General features: G+C 39.4%; 1 protein-coding gene across 11 annotated transcripts in view; it reads right to left on the reverse strand.

Annotated features, from left to right (window-relative positions):
* MAGI2 (membrane associated guanylate kinase, WW and PDZ domain containing 2) overlaps nucleotides 1-14,793 on the reverse strand; it is a 1,347,997-nt gene that overhangs the window by 87,264 nt on the left and 1,245,940 nt on the right. For all 11 annotated transcript variants that reach the window (XM_079931544.1, XM_079931541.1, XM_079931547.1 and 8 more), the window contains one exon: nucleotides 14,309-14,452. In XM_079931544.1, coding sequence (XP_079787670.1) covers nucleotides 14,309-14,452 — 144 coding nt within the window. The remainder of the gene's footprint in view (nucleotides 1-14,308; nucleotides 14,453-14,793) is intronic.

A 14,793-nucleotide genomic window follows, 5' to 3' on the forward strand; every position in this document is an offset into this window, starting at 1 on the left:
TCTGAAGCACTTGTTAGCTCTCTTCTCTCATGCTTTCGATGTTATCAACTCCTTACCTCATTTATCTGCATTGACCTCATGGGACTCAGCTCTGCAGAGTCTGAATATTCTGCTAAGCTCTGGTTTTCCTATCATTCGACCAATTGCACTGCTCCCCTGTGGACCTTTTCTAACAGGCTCCAGCACACCTGTCTTGTAACCCTTTATTCTGCCATGTTTTGCATACCTCATGCTTTTGAAGTTCTTCATTATTTCCTGTTTGACCTTCTTTTACTTTATTTTCCACTCTTACCTTGTCATTCACATTTGGTGACAGGGAGTTTACAGATGAGGAAAACAAGGTGTGAACTGTATAAAGATTAAAGGCATTTAAAAAAATGTCAGGCACAGTAAGGTTTTACATACACCATCTCACTGACGCTGCAAAATCTACAATAATTAAACACAGCCCAAAAAGGATGGTGCGTTTACAGTGAGGCACTAGGGCATAAAAAGCTCACCGTGAGTTAGAATGAATTTGTCCCTTGTATTCATATACTTAGTTATCTATGAAATCCCACGTCCTGGCTCATCAGGAGCCTTTGCGACCATGTACTTAGTGAGCCTACCTGTCGTGTTCTGCACGTCAAAGGCTTCTTTTCATGCATTCATTCAGCAGTAAATATTCACTGAGCACCCACCACGTGTCAGGCACAGCACAGGGCACAAGGGTACAGTGGGGAGCACACAGCAACGTGGTTCCTGCTCTCACAGAGCTTATTCTCTGGAGAGACAGACTTCATAACGTAATCACACACAGAAATGTAAAACGTGCACCGTGAAAGACGCTACAAAGCAGATGTGAGAGCCTGTGACAGGTGGACGGGACCTGATTGGAGAGGGGAGAAGAGAAGCCTTATCTAGGGACGAGATGCTTCCGCTGGACTGAGAAGGATAAGGAGATAACCGGGTGAAGAGGAGAGGGAAGCTCGTGAACTGTCAGAGACTTAGAGCCCAGTTGCCGGTTTCATGGAAAGCAGGGAGCCCGGGTGAGCTGAGCTGGGGAGGGAGGCAGGGCCGGAAAATGCAGGGCACGGACAAGCCTTGCGACGGGTCTGCTCTTTACCCTGAAAGAAATGGGGTGCCGCTGAAGGGTTTTAAGCAATGGGCAGATAGACCAGATTTGTGTTTTGAAAAGGAGCCACTTTATCTAACAGACTGGGTGAGGGGGGAGGTAAATACATGTTGATTTGTGTATCAAAACTTTCATAGCCTCTTGACACACACACTTAAAAAATGTATTTTGGGGCTTCCCTGGTGGCGCAGTGGTTGAGAGTCCGCCTGCCGATGCAGGGGACACGGGTTTGTGCCCCGGTCCGGGAGGATCCCACATGCCGCAGAGCAGCTGGGCCCGTGAGCCATGGCCGCTAAGCCTGCACATCCGGAGCCTGTGCTCCGCAACGGGAGAGGCCACAACAGTGAGAGGCCCGCGTACCGCAAAAAAAAAAAAAAAAAAAAAAAAAGTATTCTGTATCTCCGGGCTTAGAGTACTGAGTATTTTAATAGAAGTACAGGTCTTGGGGAGAAGGAAGGAGAAAGGAGGAAACTCAGGAATACTGAAGCAGACACTTCACCCTTCCTGGAAAATATTACCCCATTTTACAGATGAGTAAAATTGACGCTGTGAAATAACTTATGGGGTATGTGGACATGTTATCATTCTACGGGTTGCTAGGGTTGATTTCATTGGTCCTGCTGGCTAGGAGGACACTTTTTCCCTCTCTACCCTATGTGCATGTCCCTGAAGCTGCCCACAGGAGGCCTGGTATTTGGTTGATGCCATAGGGCAGCTATAAACCCTTGACGGGTAACTCATCAAGGTCAGAGCTAGATAGCCGGGGAGTTGTTGAGCCAGTGTCTGTCTGTCAGTATCAGGTCTGTCAGGCTCCTGCCATTTTGACTACCCCATATTTTCTTATAAGGGAGGAGCAGACTGAGGAAAAAGGAAAGGGACCAAGATAGGGATTGGCCTATGAAGTCACTAAGACAGGTAAGAACTTCCCTCTAAGCTGGTCTTCAAGCTAAGGAAGAAATCGAGTAAACTTAAGAGACAATGAAAGTATCTTAGATTACGTGATTGAAAACAAATGAAGTGAATGTAGTTTTTTTTTTAAATTTAATTTGTTTTAACAATTTTTTTTTTTTGATGTAGACCATTTTTAAGGTCTTTATTGAATTTGCTACAATATTGCTTCTGTTTTGGTTTTTTGGCCGCAAGCCATGTGGGATCTTTGCTCCCTGACCAGGGATCAAACCTGCACCCCTTGCATTGGAAGGTGGAGTCTTAACCACTGGACTGCCAGGGAAGTCCCGTGAACGTAGTTCTTAAATGTATGTCAATGACCAGAGATAGACGCTTCAAACTGAGATAGGCCCATGGACAGGTGTATCTCACTATTTTGAACCCAACTTTCTCCCGCACTGGGAAATTCTGTGTGAGAGTCTCTTGCTGCTAAGGGAGACAGCCTCCCTGTTTTGTTCTTCTGCACTCAAGGGCACACTCATTCAAGATGGTATGTCATGCCATTCAAATCCAGTGATGGGATATGAGCAAGATGTGAAAAGGGCCCCTCCCCAGATTCAGGCAGGTGGCAGGCCCACACGTTCATGGGCCAGACAAGCAACTCAGTCTGTGGAAGATAAGGTGGTCACCAGGAATCTGCACACTACTAAATGTGTCCCCTCCCAGAAGTGATTTCTCTAAGATCTGGTGGGAAATGACAAACACGAAGTAATCTGGGCCATCAAAATAAGTTTTCTAGGAGTGAAAACCAGCTTTAAAATTTCAAATACGAAGAGGAGGCACAAGATCAAACTTTTACACAGATTTTCCTCACCATGCACATTTCTGAGGCATTTCAAGCATTTCTGCATTAGTCTCTCCTAAAAGTACACCAGTGCACACTAGAGCACTTCTGATTGCCTGTGCTGGGTCCCCAGACCCTGCTGGTATAGGAGCTGCTTCCCCCTCTCTGCCCTCAGCCATTCCGCCTTCCCTTTGTTCTAGGATCTGTTTATAACAGATGACAGAAATGGTGTAGCTGTGAACCTCACATTGTCTACAGACTTGTTTCTTTGGCCTGTGCAGCTTTTTTAAGTGAAAAAACTTTTTTTTTCAAATCTGGTTAATTCTTTAAAATACAGACTTTTGCTTTCTCTTGAAAATTCAAAGACTTGAAGAAGGAAGCCACAGGTACCATGGATCCACAGTTGGCCTGGGTAGTAGAGACTGCTCTTCAGGAGGGTCAAGGGCCCTCCGTTCTTTCCTTTTTTTTTAAAATTTATTTTTGGCTGTGTTGGGTCTTCGTTGCTGTGCACAAGCTTTCTCTCGTTGCGGTGAGCGGGGGCTGCTCTTTGTTGTGGTGCGCGGGCTCTAGGCGCACGGGCTTCAGTAGTTGTGGCTCACGGGCTCTAGAGCGCAGGTTCAGTAGTTGTGGCGCAAGGGCTTAGTTGCTCCGCGGCATGTGGGATCTTCCCGGACCAGGGCTTGAACCCACGTCCCCTGCACTGCAGGCGGCTTCTTAACCTCTGCGCCACCAGGGAAGTCCGGGCCCTCCATTCTTCACTTGTATATGTTCCCTGCCTGGTCGCTGCAGGCAGTGAGTTTTGTGACCACCCCTCACCTTTGAGAGATTGTGGGCCAAGCAGAGCTGCTACAGTGCTGACGAGGCAAAGTGCGGCAGAGGGTGAGGAGACCATGATTCTCTCTGCCCAGGACCCAGGACTGTGTGCATCACACCCAAGGCCCAAGCTGTGGAGGCCTCAGGCGGGGCTGTAGCAAGAACTCATCAGTGGCTTTGTGGGCAGGGGACCCTCACCAGTGGAACTGGAGTTGGAGAGGAAGACAGGCTACAGAGTGACGGCAGCCGGCACATGTAGGTTGCCCTCTGGGGCTCCTACGTGAAGACACTGGGAGAGGGAGAGTAACCGCCAGCTCTAAGACTGGATATAGTTTTAGCAAAACCATAAGTTGGTCGTTAAAGGTAAATGGGACATAAACTTCTGTTTCTAGCAATACGGTGGGTTAGATACCCTGAATAACCTTACCATTGCTGAACAGGCAAGAAACTAAAGAAGCCTCTGATGCCAAAAACAAAGTGAATGTGGGACTCCTGGAAGGCAAACAAATGCCAAAGGGAGCTTGACCTTTTCCTGGGAAGCCTGAGTTTCCATTGGGATGGATGGGCATCAAGGATAGAAAATACAGCTTGGGGCTACGAACAAGGAGTCTTATGGGAGATTCCTGCATGAACTGGAAACCCAGACTATTCAAAGTAAGGTAAAAAGAATAAAAAGAGTGAGACAGAATAAAATGATAGAAATAAATAAAAATATTAGTAATCAAAATTAATATAAATTGACTAAAATGATCTAGTTAACATATGCCGTTAAAAAAACAGAGAAATAGCCACATAGACCAGAGAAACACATAAAATATACGGAGACAGAAAGGTTGAAAGGTATCCTTACTAAAATCAGACAAACCAGGCTTGACAGTAAAAAGTATTGACAGAGATGTGGTAGGTTGCTGCATAATGATAAAAGATTCAATTCATCTGGAAAATATACCAAATAACATGGCTTTAAAACATACAAAGCAAAGCTTGACAGATCAAAGAAAAATTTACAAGATCTTTAACAAAAAAAAGAAAACCTTTTAAAGCACCTAGATCAATATTTAACAGATCAAATACATAGAAATTAGTAAGAATACAGAATATTTGAATAATACAATAGTCAAGCTTTATCCAATGAATACATCTATAGAATACTGCACTCAGTAATTACAGAATGCACATTCTTTTCAAGCACACATGGATCATATACGAAAAACTGAATACATGTAAGGCCAAAGAGTAAGCCACAATAAATGTGAAAGATTGAAATCATATAGAATATATCCTCTGATGGCAATGGAATTACACTAGAAATCAAAGATAGATAACTAACCAGAAAATCCCCATACTTTTAGGAATAAAAACCAAAAACACCTTCTAAATAATCCATGCATCAAAGAAGAAATAGTGGAATGAATCATAGTGGAAATTAGAATATACTTAGAACTTAAAATAATGAACATACTACGTATCGAAACTACAGCCTTAAATTCATACATTATTAATAGAAATAAAGAAAACTTCAGAAGTACTGAGCTAAGCATCCAACTTAAAGAGCAAGAAAAATGAGAACAGAGTAAACCCAAAGAAAATGGAGGCAGAGAATATTAAATATAAAAACAAATGCATGGGCTTCCCTGGTGGCACAGTGGTTGAGAGTCCGCCTGCCGATGCAGGGGACACGGGTTCGTGTCCCAGTCCGGGAAGATCCCACATGCTGCGGAGCGGCTGGGCTCGTGAGCCATGACCGCTGAGCCTGCGCGTCCGGAGCCTCTGCTCCGCAACAGGAGAGGCCACAATAGTGAGAGGCCCGTGTACCGTGCAAACAAACAAACAAACCAACAAAAAAACAAATGAATAAGCAAAAGAAAAAAATATGTAAGCTGGTTCTTTAAAAGAATAAAAAATGGACAAATCTCTGGCATGATTAATAAAGAAAAACAGAAAGAATATAAAAATAAACAATAGTCAAATAAATGAGAAGGGAACATAAATACAAATGCTTTAAATATTAAAAATATAATAAGATAATATTATAAAAACTTTGAAAACTAAGATGAAATAAATTATCAGAAAAAAAGAAATTTATCAGAAATGACTCAAGAAGAAATAGAAAATCTGAAGAATACCCTAATTATTATAGAAATGTAATGTGGTTTAAAATTTTCACACACAAAAAGTACACCAGACCTGGATGGATTTACAGGTGCGTTCTACCAAACATTCAAGGACAATTCTTAACTTAAACTTGTCCAGATAACAACAGCAATGACAATAACAAAAGGCATTATTCTTTCTCGCTTTATAAGGCTAGTATAACACTAATGTTGAAATCATTCACCAACACTACAAGAAAAGAAAATTACAGGCTAATCTTACTCACGAACATAGCTGCAAATATCTTAAAGGAAATAACAGAAAACTGTATTGAGCAATGCATAAAAAAGAACATCATGAATAAGTATAGCTTAACTGAGGAAATCAAGAATGATTTAACGTAATAATCCATTAATATACTAATAATATTCTTAATCATGTTAATTAGCATATGAAAGGAAAGAGATCATATACTTTCTATGGATGCAGAAATAGTACATAAAATTCAACATGTATTCATAATTAACTCTCTAGCAAACTAGTAATAATCTGATAAAGGTTATTTATATAAACTCATTCAACATTATGTTTAATGGTGAAAGCATTCCCTTTAAGATTAGAAATAAAATAAGACGGCTTGTTTGACTACTTCTATTCAGCATCATACTGAAAACCAAGTAAATGCAGTAAAATAAGAAAAAGAAATAAAAAGACTTAAAAGGAAGACACAGAATTCTCATTATTTGCAGAAAATTGATTATCTATGTAGAAAATCCAGAGGAAGTTACTGATAACTTATTTGAATTAATAAGAGTTTAGTAATTTTGCATGATATCATTGATCAATATACAGAAATCAATTGTCTTTCTTTTCACTGGTAACACAGTTAATTTCAATATTACATTAAAATACAAAAGTAAAAGTAAAACATGCAAATGCCTAGAATCAATCTAGCAGAATATTTTCAGGTATGTTATGGAAAAAAACTATGAAACTTTATTTAAGCAGTTTATGGAAAATCTAAATAAATGGATTATATCATGTTCACAGATAGAAAGACTCAATATTATAAAGATGTAAGTTTTTCCACATTTATTTATGGATTCTAAGCAATTCCAATAAAATTCCCAATAGGATAAGAAACTTCTAAAATTTTATACGGAGGGGCAAAGGCCCAAGAACATTCAAACACTCCTGAAGAATTAAGATGTATGTCTGGGGATGAGGAAACAGGCAGTTTCTCCATCAAAACTCAAGACTTATTAAAAGGCAGATGAGTACAGTATTGATGTAGGTATAGACAAACAGACCAGTAGAACAGTATAAAGAATCTATAAACAGACCATTGCATTTATAGAAATTTTATTTATTATGGAGCTGTCAATGCAGATTGTGGGGGAACTGAGAGGATATCCAATAAATGATGCTGTGACAGGTGGTTATCCATCTGGAAAAACTGAAATTGTATTTCTTCCTTTTATTACACAGAGGAATCAATTCTAGGTAATTAAAAACAGATATGAAAAAGCAAAACTATAAAACTTTTAGAAGAAGATGTAGGGAATCTTTAAGAATATGAGTTGGGAAATGATTTTTCAAAGATGACACAGAAAGCAGAATCTATAAAGGAAAAGGTTGATTAAGTCAATTACACTAAAATTAAGACCTTCTGTTTATCAAAGGGCATCATACAGAAGGTGAAACTACAAGCCATAAGCTGGGGTAAAGTACTTGCAACATGAAAAACCATCACCAGGAACATACAAACACTTCTAAAATCAATATGAAAAGAAGGAATGATTTAACAGAAGATGGGGAAAAGATATGAAGAGGGATCTTTATTTAAGAGGGAATAAGAAAGTCCAGTAAACCTAAGGAAAGATGATGAATATTATTTGTAATCAAGAAATGCAAATTTAAACCTAAACTATATGTTATTTTCTACCTACCAGAATAAGAATTTAAAAGTCTGAAATACAAATCTTGCGAGGATGTGTCGTAATGGAAACTTTCACATTGCTGGTATGAGTATAAATTTGTACATCCACCCAGGAAACTATGTCTGAGTTACCTAGTTAAGTTAAATATACGCTCTCCTAGGTATATAGTATAGTCTACAGAATTTCTTGCATATGTGCAGCAGGAAATATGTACAAGGATAGTATTAGTTGCAAAAAAACTGGAAAGAACCCAATGTCCACTAATAGAGAAAACTTCAACTCTCCATAGACAAGTAACATAGACTGTAGCATATTCATACCATGAAATAATTTACAGCTTCATGCATCAACCTGGATGAGTGTTATGAACATAAAGGATAAAAAGCGAACCACAGAGAAGAACATGTACAGTATGATTCATTCATATAAAGTTCACTAAGTGTACAAAACTAAGTGATACAGTTAAGAGGTACATACATATGTGGCAAGACTAGACGGAATGACAATATTTAGGGTGCTGGTTACTTCTGGAGGCTGGAGAGTGGGAGGAGAATGGAATCATAGGAGACTGGAGGGTTTTTTTTGTTTTTTTTTAACTGGGCTAAGGGTTCACGGATGCTTGAATCACTGTTAGCATACATACCATTACATATGTTAGAAATATTCTTCTAAATGGTTTTATGTTTAATAAAAACAATATAAAACAGAATACTTTTATTCTGCAGTCACAGGTTAGTCACGTCTGGACCACAGAAGGAGAAGTGACAAATATAAAGGAAGCTGCCATCAGGGAAGTTTCCTTTTCATTTAAAAAAAAGAAAATGGAAAAAAGAAAAAGATGGATAAGCAGTAAGTATCTTTTTCACACATTATTCAGTCTTACAAAATGTTGTTGGTGATTCCAAGGCCCACTGCAGGCTGACTTTTGTGTCATGTAAGTTTCAGGAAGAAGATACACCATTTCATACCAAAGTTTATGCAATGCTAAGTAGGCACAGACAGCTGTTACAGTTGTTAAGGGGATGAAGTTAAAAAGTTATGTTCTTTCTTTAAAATAAAAAAATATTTTATGGAAATGGGAAAATATTATACTCTTATGGAAACAGGAAAATACCTTTCCAAGCGCAAACCTGATCTCCTTTCAGATGTCTTTTAACTCAACTCTCAATTTTCAGTTAAGCACTTTTAGAACTACTATCCCTTCCCTCCACAAGTCTCCTGATTTCTTAGGAAGCTTCACCAGTAAATTCCTTCATATGTTCATTATTCTTTGCCTGAGTTTTCTGTTTATTGTCAGTTTTTAATTAGATTATGTCCCTAAGAGTGTTTTGCCAGAGACTTATTCATCAGTTATGAAAATTTTATCCCTCTCAACTTTATTAGACTATTTTACAAACTTAAAAAGTCTTCTTTTTAAAACAGATCCATTGCTATTTTCTAATACTTTCTTACACTTTTCCTTGAAATCTGAATGTCATTTGTGTTTCTCTTCTGATATTAGCCTTTTTGAATGACTGAGGAAAAGCTATCAGACAAGACGATTATCTTCCTATTTCCCATTCCCCTTATTTTCTACATTTACAGATTGTGTTTTGTTTTGTCTCTTTAACGTTTATTACATAGTATTAATTGATGTTGAAACACTAGCTACTAATTTAAGTCAAAACTTGCTACTCTCTACTTTTTTTTTATGAAGTGAATATTTCATGTAATTATGTTTCACATTGTTTTTCTTGGTGTTTATTCTAAATTGCACTATTCTATTCAAGCTCTATATCATGACATGTCATAATATCTAAGTCCCTCTCTCAATATCACAAGTCACTCACAAATTAATACCTCACTTCTTTGTCTTAATAAGAAAAATCAGTTCTACCACTGAGGTTCAACAAAGTGCACTGATGTTTCTAAATTTAATAAAGCAAATGCATCATGTTTGCTTATTTTGGAGGTTGAGAGCAGGGCTGAGGGTTTAGAAGGGATCAAAATAGTCATATTTTTAGTAAATCTTTAAATTCATTTCTTGTTACGTTTATATGTTTCTGATCAAGGAAGTTCTAGAAACTCTCTTTTAAATAAGCATTGAATTGATCTTCTGAAAAAGATTTTCTTATCCTCTCCCCTGTATCTAGACTTGGCTTGTAAATCTGACCCTCAGAAGGAGCCATTATTTTCCCCACTACTTTCTGACTGTGGTTTGCTGTCGGTACGTTCTCATATTTTTTTTTTTTTTTTGTGGTACACGGGCCTCTCACTGTTGTGGCCTCTCCCGTTGCAGAGCACAGGCTCCGGATGCACAGGCTCAGCGGCCATGGGTCACAGACCCAGCTGCTCCGCGGCATGTGGGATCTTCCCGGACCGGGGCACGAACACGTGTCCCCTGCATCGGCAGGTGGATTCTCAACCACTGCGCCACCAGGGAAGCCCACGTTCTCATATTTTGAGGGAACCCATTGACCTCATCAGGATACCTTACCAGGATGCTTGTTTCATCAAGTGGAAAGAAAGTATTTATTTAACAAAAAAATTGAGTAAACATACAATACTTTCCGAGGAGGAGGAAAAAAATAATTCATGTTCTGTGGGAGTACTTATTAAGCAATTTGAAAGTCAGACAGTCTAACTTGCCAAAGATCTCGGCTAAGATTATTCTCTCTGCTGCAGGTGCCCAGAAATACTAGAGCGAAATCATTCACCTGGGACTCACTTTTGGGATATGCCCACCTGTCCCTCACCAGCTCCGTCAAAGAACACCTGAGGTGCGAAGAACTTTGGTATTTCTCTTGGATGCCTAGGATATCAGTTGGATGCCTAAAGACATGCTTTAAAAATACGTATCTGTGCCATCATTTCTTAACATTCCCAGCGTGAGAGGGATGTTTTTACACCTCTGTTAGCCACCTCCTCTGACATCGGATTTACCTGGTTTTCTCCATAATCTTAGCAAAGTCTTGTACTACTAAACAGGCGCATACCATCACTGTCCTACAACCAAGACTAACGTAAAAGACCCAGGAAGAGTCTCAGATTCAGAGACTAACGTCTGGTGCACTAACTCAATGTTCAAAACTAGTGCTACTTATAGCCCTAATCCATGGGCACAGTAATTCATTAACAGTTACATGAAATGATTTCTCAGAATCACCCAGCTCTTGTGTAGTAATTCTGAGTTGGGCAATTTTACTGTACTGAGTTTAATCTAAGACACCCTGCTATTGCCAGGCACTTCCTGGCTTTTCCCTTCTGTTTCTGATCATGAAAAAAGGGAAAACAAAACAAAACAAAACTATACAGTGTGTTCCAAACTTACCTGATCACAAAGTGTGTGTTTAGTTTGGGCACAGAGGCAGTAATGCATTAACACTGAAAGTGAAGGAATCGCAATTAACACGGAGAAATATGCCTGAGTGTTTTAAAGGCTGGGAAGGACCTGGTGGTGCTAGCTTCTCTTCTTCTTGAGCTTATTTTTAATTTAGCCTGTGAATGTCTAGTTCACCTACTTTTCTCAGACGTCTTGGAACTTTATGAACCAAGCCATAATACCCATAGAATGAACAGCTGCCTTGTAAGCATCATCTGCACAGATATTTAAGATCTATACGTATCTGGGCAACAACGGTATCAAGGGGGGATTTTATAATAAGTTCCGAATTATTTTCACTGTTAAATTCCCAAATTGGGAACCTATATGTTATCGAGTTTATGCATTAAAATAATCAAACGATTGAGTCATGCAAATAGTAATCTATCCCGGTCCTTGCTGAAATAATTTAAACACATCTGTGAATTAAAGGTTATTGCTAATTAGTAAGTACTAATGAAGGTAGAAAAGATTAGCTTTAAATGATTAAATTTGATAATAAACATGAAAACAACATCTGAATTAGTTATGTGCTATGATCAAGAACAATTGTTGATCTTTAACTCTACAGATACAAAATATTTATCAAATTCAAACAGTAGTTAATACGTTTGTATTATCTAGAAGCACCTTTGAACTTACATGATGAAGTAGTTTCCTTCCCTGACATGGAGTTTGTTACCCTAGACAAGTTCTCCGTTGATGCCGTTAAGAATCCATGAGTAACAAAAACCCAAAACAGGGCTTCCCTGGTGGCGCAGTGGTTAAGAATCCGCCTGCCAACGCAGGGGACAAGGGTTCGAGCCCTGGTCCGGGAAGATCCCACATGCCGCGGAGCAACTAAGCCCGTGCGCCACAGCTACTGAGCCTGAGCTCTAGAGTCCGTGCTACGCAACAAGAGAAGCCACCGCAATGAGAAGCCCTCGCACCTCAACAAAGGGTAGCCCCCACTCGCTGCAACTAGAGGAAGCCCGCATGCAGCAACGAAGACCCAACACAACCAAAAAAGAATAAATAAAATAAATAAACTTAAAAAAAAACCCAGAACATCTGAATATTAAGTATAACTCTTAAAAGCAGAAAAAAGTCATCCATTCATCCCTGCCAAGTTCCTAGCCTTATTTTAAAGATCAGAAATAAAATCGAACAGTAAAATCTGATCCTTAGAATTTCTGTGACTTTCAAGTGACTTGTTTTCTTTGAGAATTAAAAGCTAGAAATATATATAGAAGTCCAAAATAAACACCCATAATATCGAAAAATGGCCATAATAACTCCTTCTGGACAGCCTGTACACAGAAAGAATGCATTGCTTTATAAAAATGACATGGAACATGGTGAAATATTGCTTATTTCTATAATCTTTGACAAGAAGTGGTAGAGGACTCATTTTTATCACCTGCCAGAAGAAAAAGCATCTTTCCTAAAGTGGAGCACCTGCCTACAGAATTCTAAATCTGTGTTTCCACGGATTTAAGGACCTGAGGTAAACCACTGGCACAGGATGGAAAACTCCCTGGACAGGATCTAGGGGGAATGAACGAAGCCTGAGCCACACACATCCTAACTGTGCCGTACCTATGTCATGACAGCTTCCCTTTAGCTCAGTGGTTCCCAAACTTCAGCTTGTACCAGGTTCACCTGGAGGTGGATCACACAAACACAGCCTGGCGGCCTCACTCCTAGAGTTTCTGATTCGGTAGGTCTGCGACGGGGCCGGAGAATCTGCATTTCTAACACATTCCCAGGGGATGCTGATGTCAGGGACCACACTGAGAACTACTGCTCTGGCTTAAATTTTGATTAGCCATTTAGACCATTTGTTATAAAATGTGGCCATCATTTGTTATAAAATGTGGCCACCGTTTGGAACCCACACCTCTAAAATCCACTTGTGGGGTAAGGGGAGGTCCCCTCTCTCAGGGCTCTGGTCATCTCACTCACGGCTTCTGTGCTGTGTTGTTTTCCAATGCACTGCAAAGATTACTTTTGTTCTATTGAACCACTTGTGAGTTGGCTTTGCAGCATGTTAAGAAAGTGGGAACCGGGAGCTAAGAAACCATGCAGAGACCTATTCTAAAACCACATGGAGAAGGGGTAAGAGGAGGCTGGTGTTGGATCAAGGCGGGGACTGTCATTCTCCTGAGTCAGCCTTGCCTGGGTTCAAATTCCAACTTGGATACTTCCCAGTTGTCAAGGGACTGTAAAGGCATGGAGAGAAATAGACACATTTACACTTTCTACTTCTGCACCATGGATGATTCACTGACTCGGAAATGAGACTATAGAAATGGCAGACTGGGTGGTAGGAATAACAGTTTCATTCCACTGACAGGAGCAATCGGTTGGTGAAACTCAGCACGAGAATCTGAAGCTCTAGAACCCAAGAAACACAGCTTTTCTGTATTAACTTAAAGAACAAGGAGGGAGGACAAGAATAAGTCTAGATTTTATTTATAATAACTGACCTTTTCTATGTGCTTCCTAGATGACATTTTATAGAGAGACTGACTAATGTTCTGTATTGTTCTCAAGTTTTGTTTCGCACCTTTAGAGGAAGAATCAGTTATGCGTCAACCAGACGCCTCAAAGTAACTATTACATTAAAAATCCGCCCTCAGCTTAAACGCTAATTGGAACATTTTTGGCTGCTACCATTTTTAAGGACAACATATATCCAGGAAGCCTCATTCCCCTTTCTCCTGCTTCTTTCTGCCCAACGTCAAAGCCAAAGCCAGTCAACTCAAAAGAAGTCCCAAAGAAACACAAAACCGTGTGAAGAAAAAAGCATGAAACTCAAAATAAATTTCAAAAGATTCAATCTCAGATAAAAACTGAATCCTCAAACCACGCAAAAAATTATGGAGCCATGTTTCCATTTCAAGCTATTTCTTAGATTACTTTGTTTTCTTTCGTTTGTTCTTTAGAGAAACATACATATATGTGTGTATATATATATGTGTATATATATATGTGTGTGTGTGTGTGTGTGTGTGTGTATATATATATATATATATATATATATGTAAAACACCATCTTGAGAGTTTTCAATTAGAAGCCATAAGAAGGAAAATGAGAGATAATTCTTAAACAATGTTTGGGCAAACCTTTAGAAAACTGGATCATGAAATGGAAAGAAGGCAACGTCTGCATCAAGTCAGTTTGCTTAACAGCAGGTCTCACTGCTCCTCCGACACCACAAGGAGCGTTTCTTTCAGAATTAAGCAATTCTATAAAAAGAGAACACTCTTACCCTCATCCTTCCGTTTCTTATTGCTGGCCCATCTTCTGCCAATCTCAACACGTACAAATCCATTTTGTACTCCCTCCCTCCACGAATACTGAATCCAAATCCTTTGGCTCCTTTCTCCATGTCCACAGTGAAATAATCAAAATCCTTTGGGGTGGGGGAGAAAATAGAATAAACAATTGTTTAATACCAGAGAAGCTTCCACGGTCTGTCCCTCTGTTCTCCTTCTCTCTCATAGTTAACGTGTTCCAACTGACACGATATCGTGAGGAGTAATGTGATTTCCCCATCTAGCAAAATGCAAGACAAGATTCCAAAGGCCTGAGCAGATCTGAACACAGTTTCCTCAGTCATTAAAAGAATCGCTGGGTAGCTTGTTGACTTTCATACACATCCTTCAGTACTCATCTCTTGACGTGGCAAACATGTAACTATTGCATATAGGCCTAAGTGATATTATCTCTCCTTTGAATTTTCTCATTCACTGC

This window comes from Stenella coeruleoalba (assembly GCF_951394435.1).
Source record: "Stenella coeruleoalba genome assembly, chromosome: 9".
NCBI classification, from domain to species: Eukaryota; Metazoa; Chordata; class Mammalia; order Artiodactyla; family Delphinidae; genus Stenella; species Stenella coeruleoalba.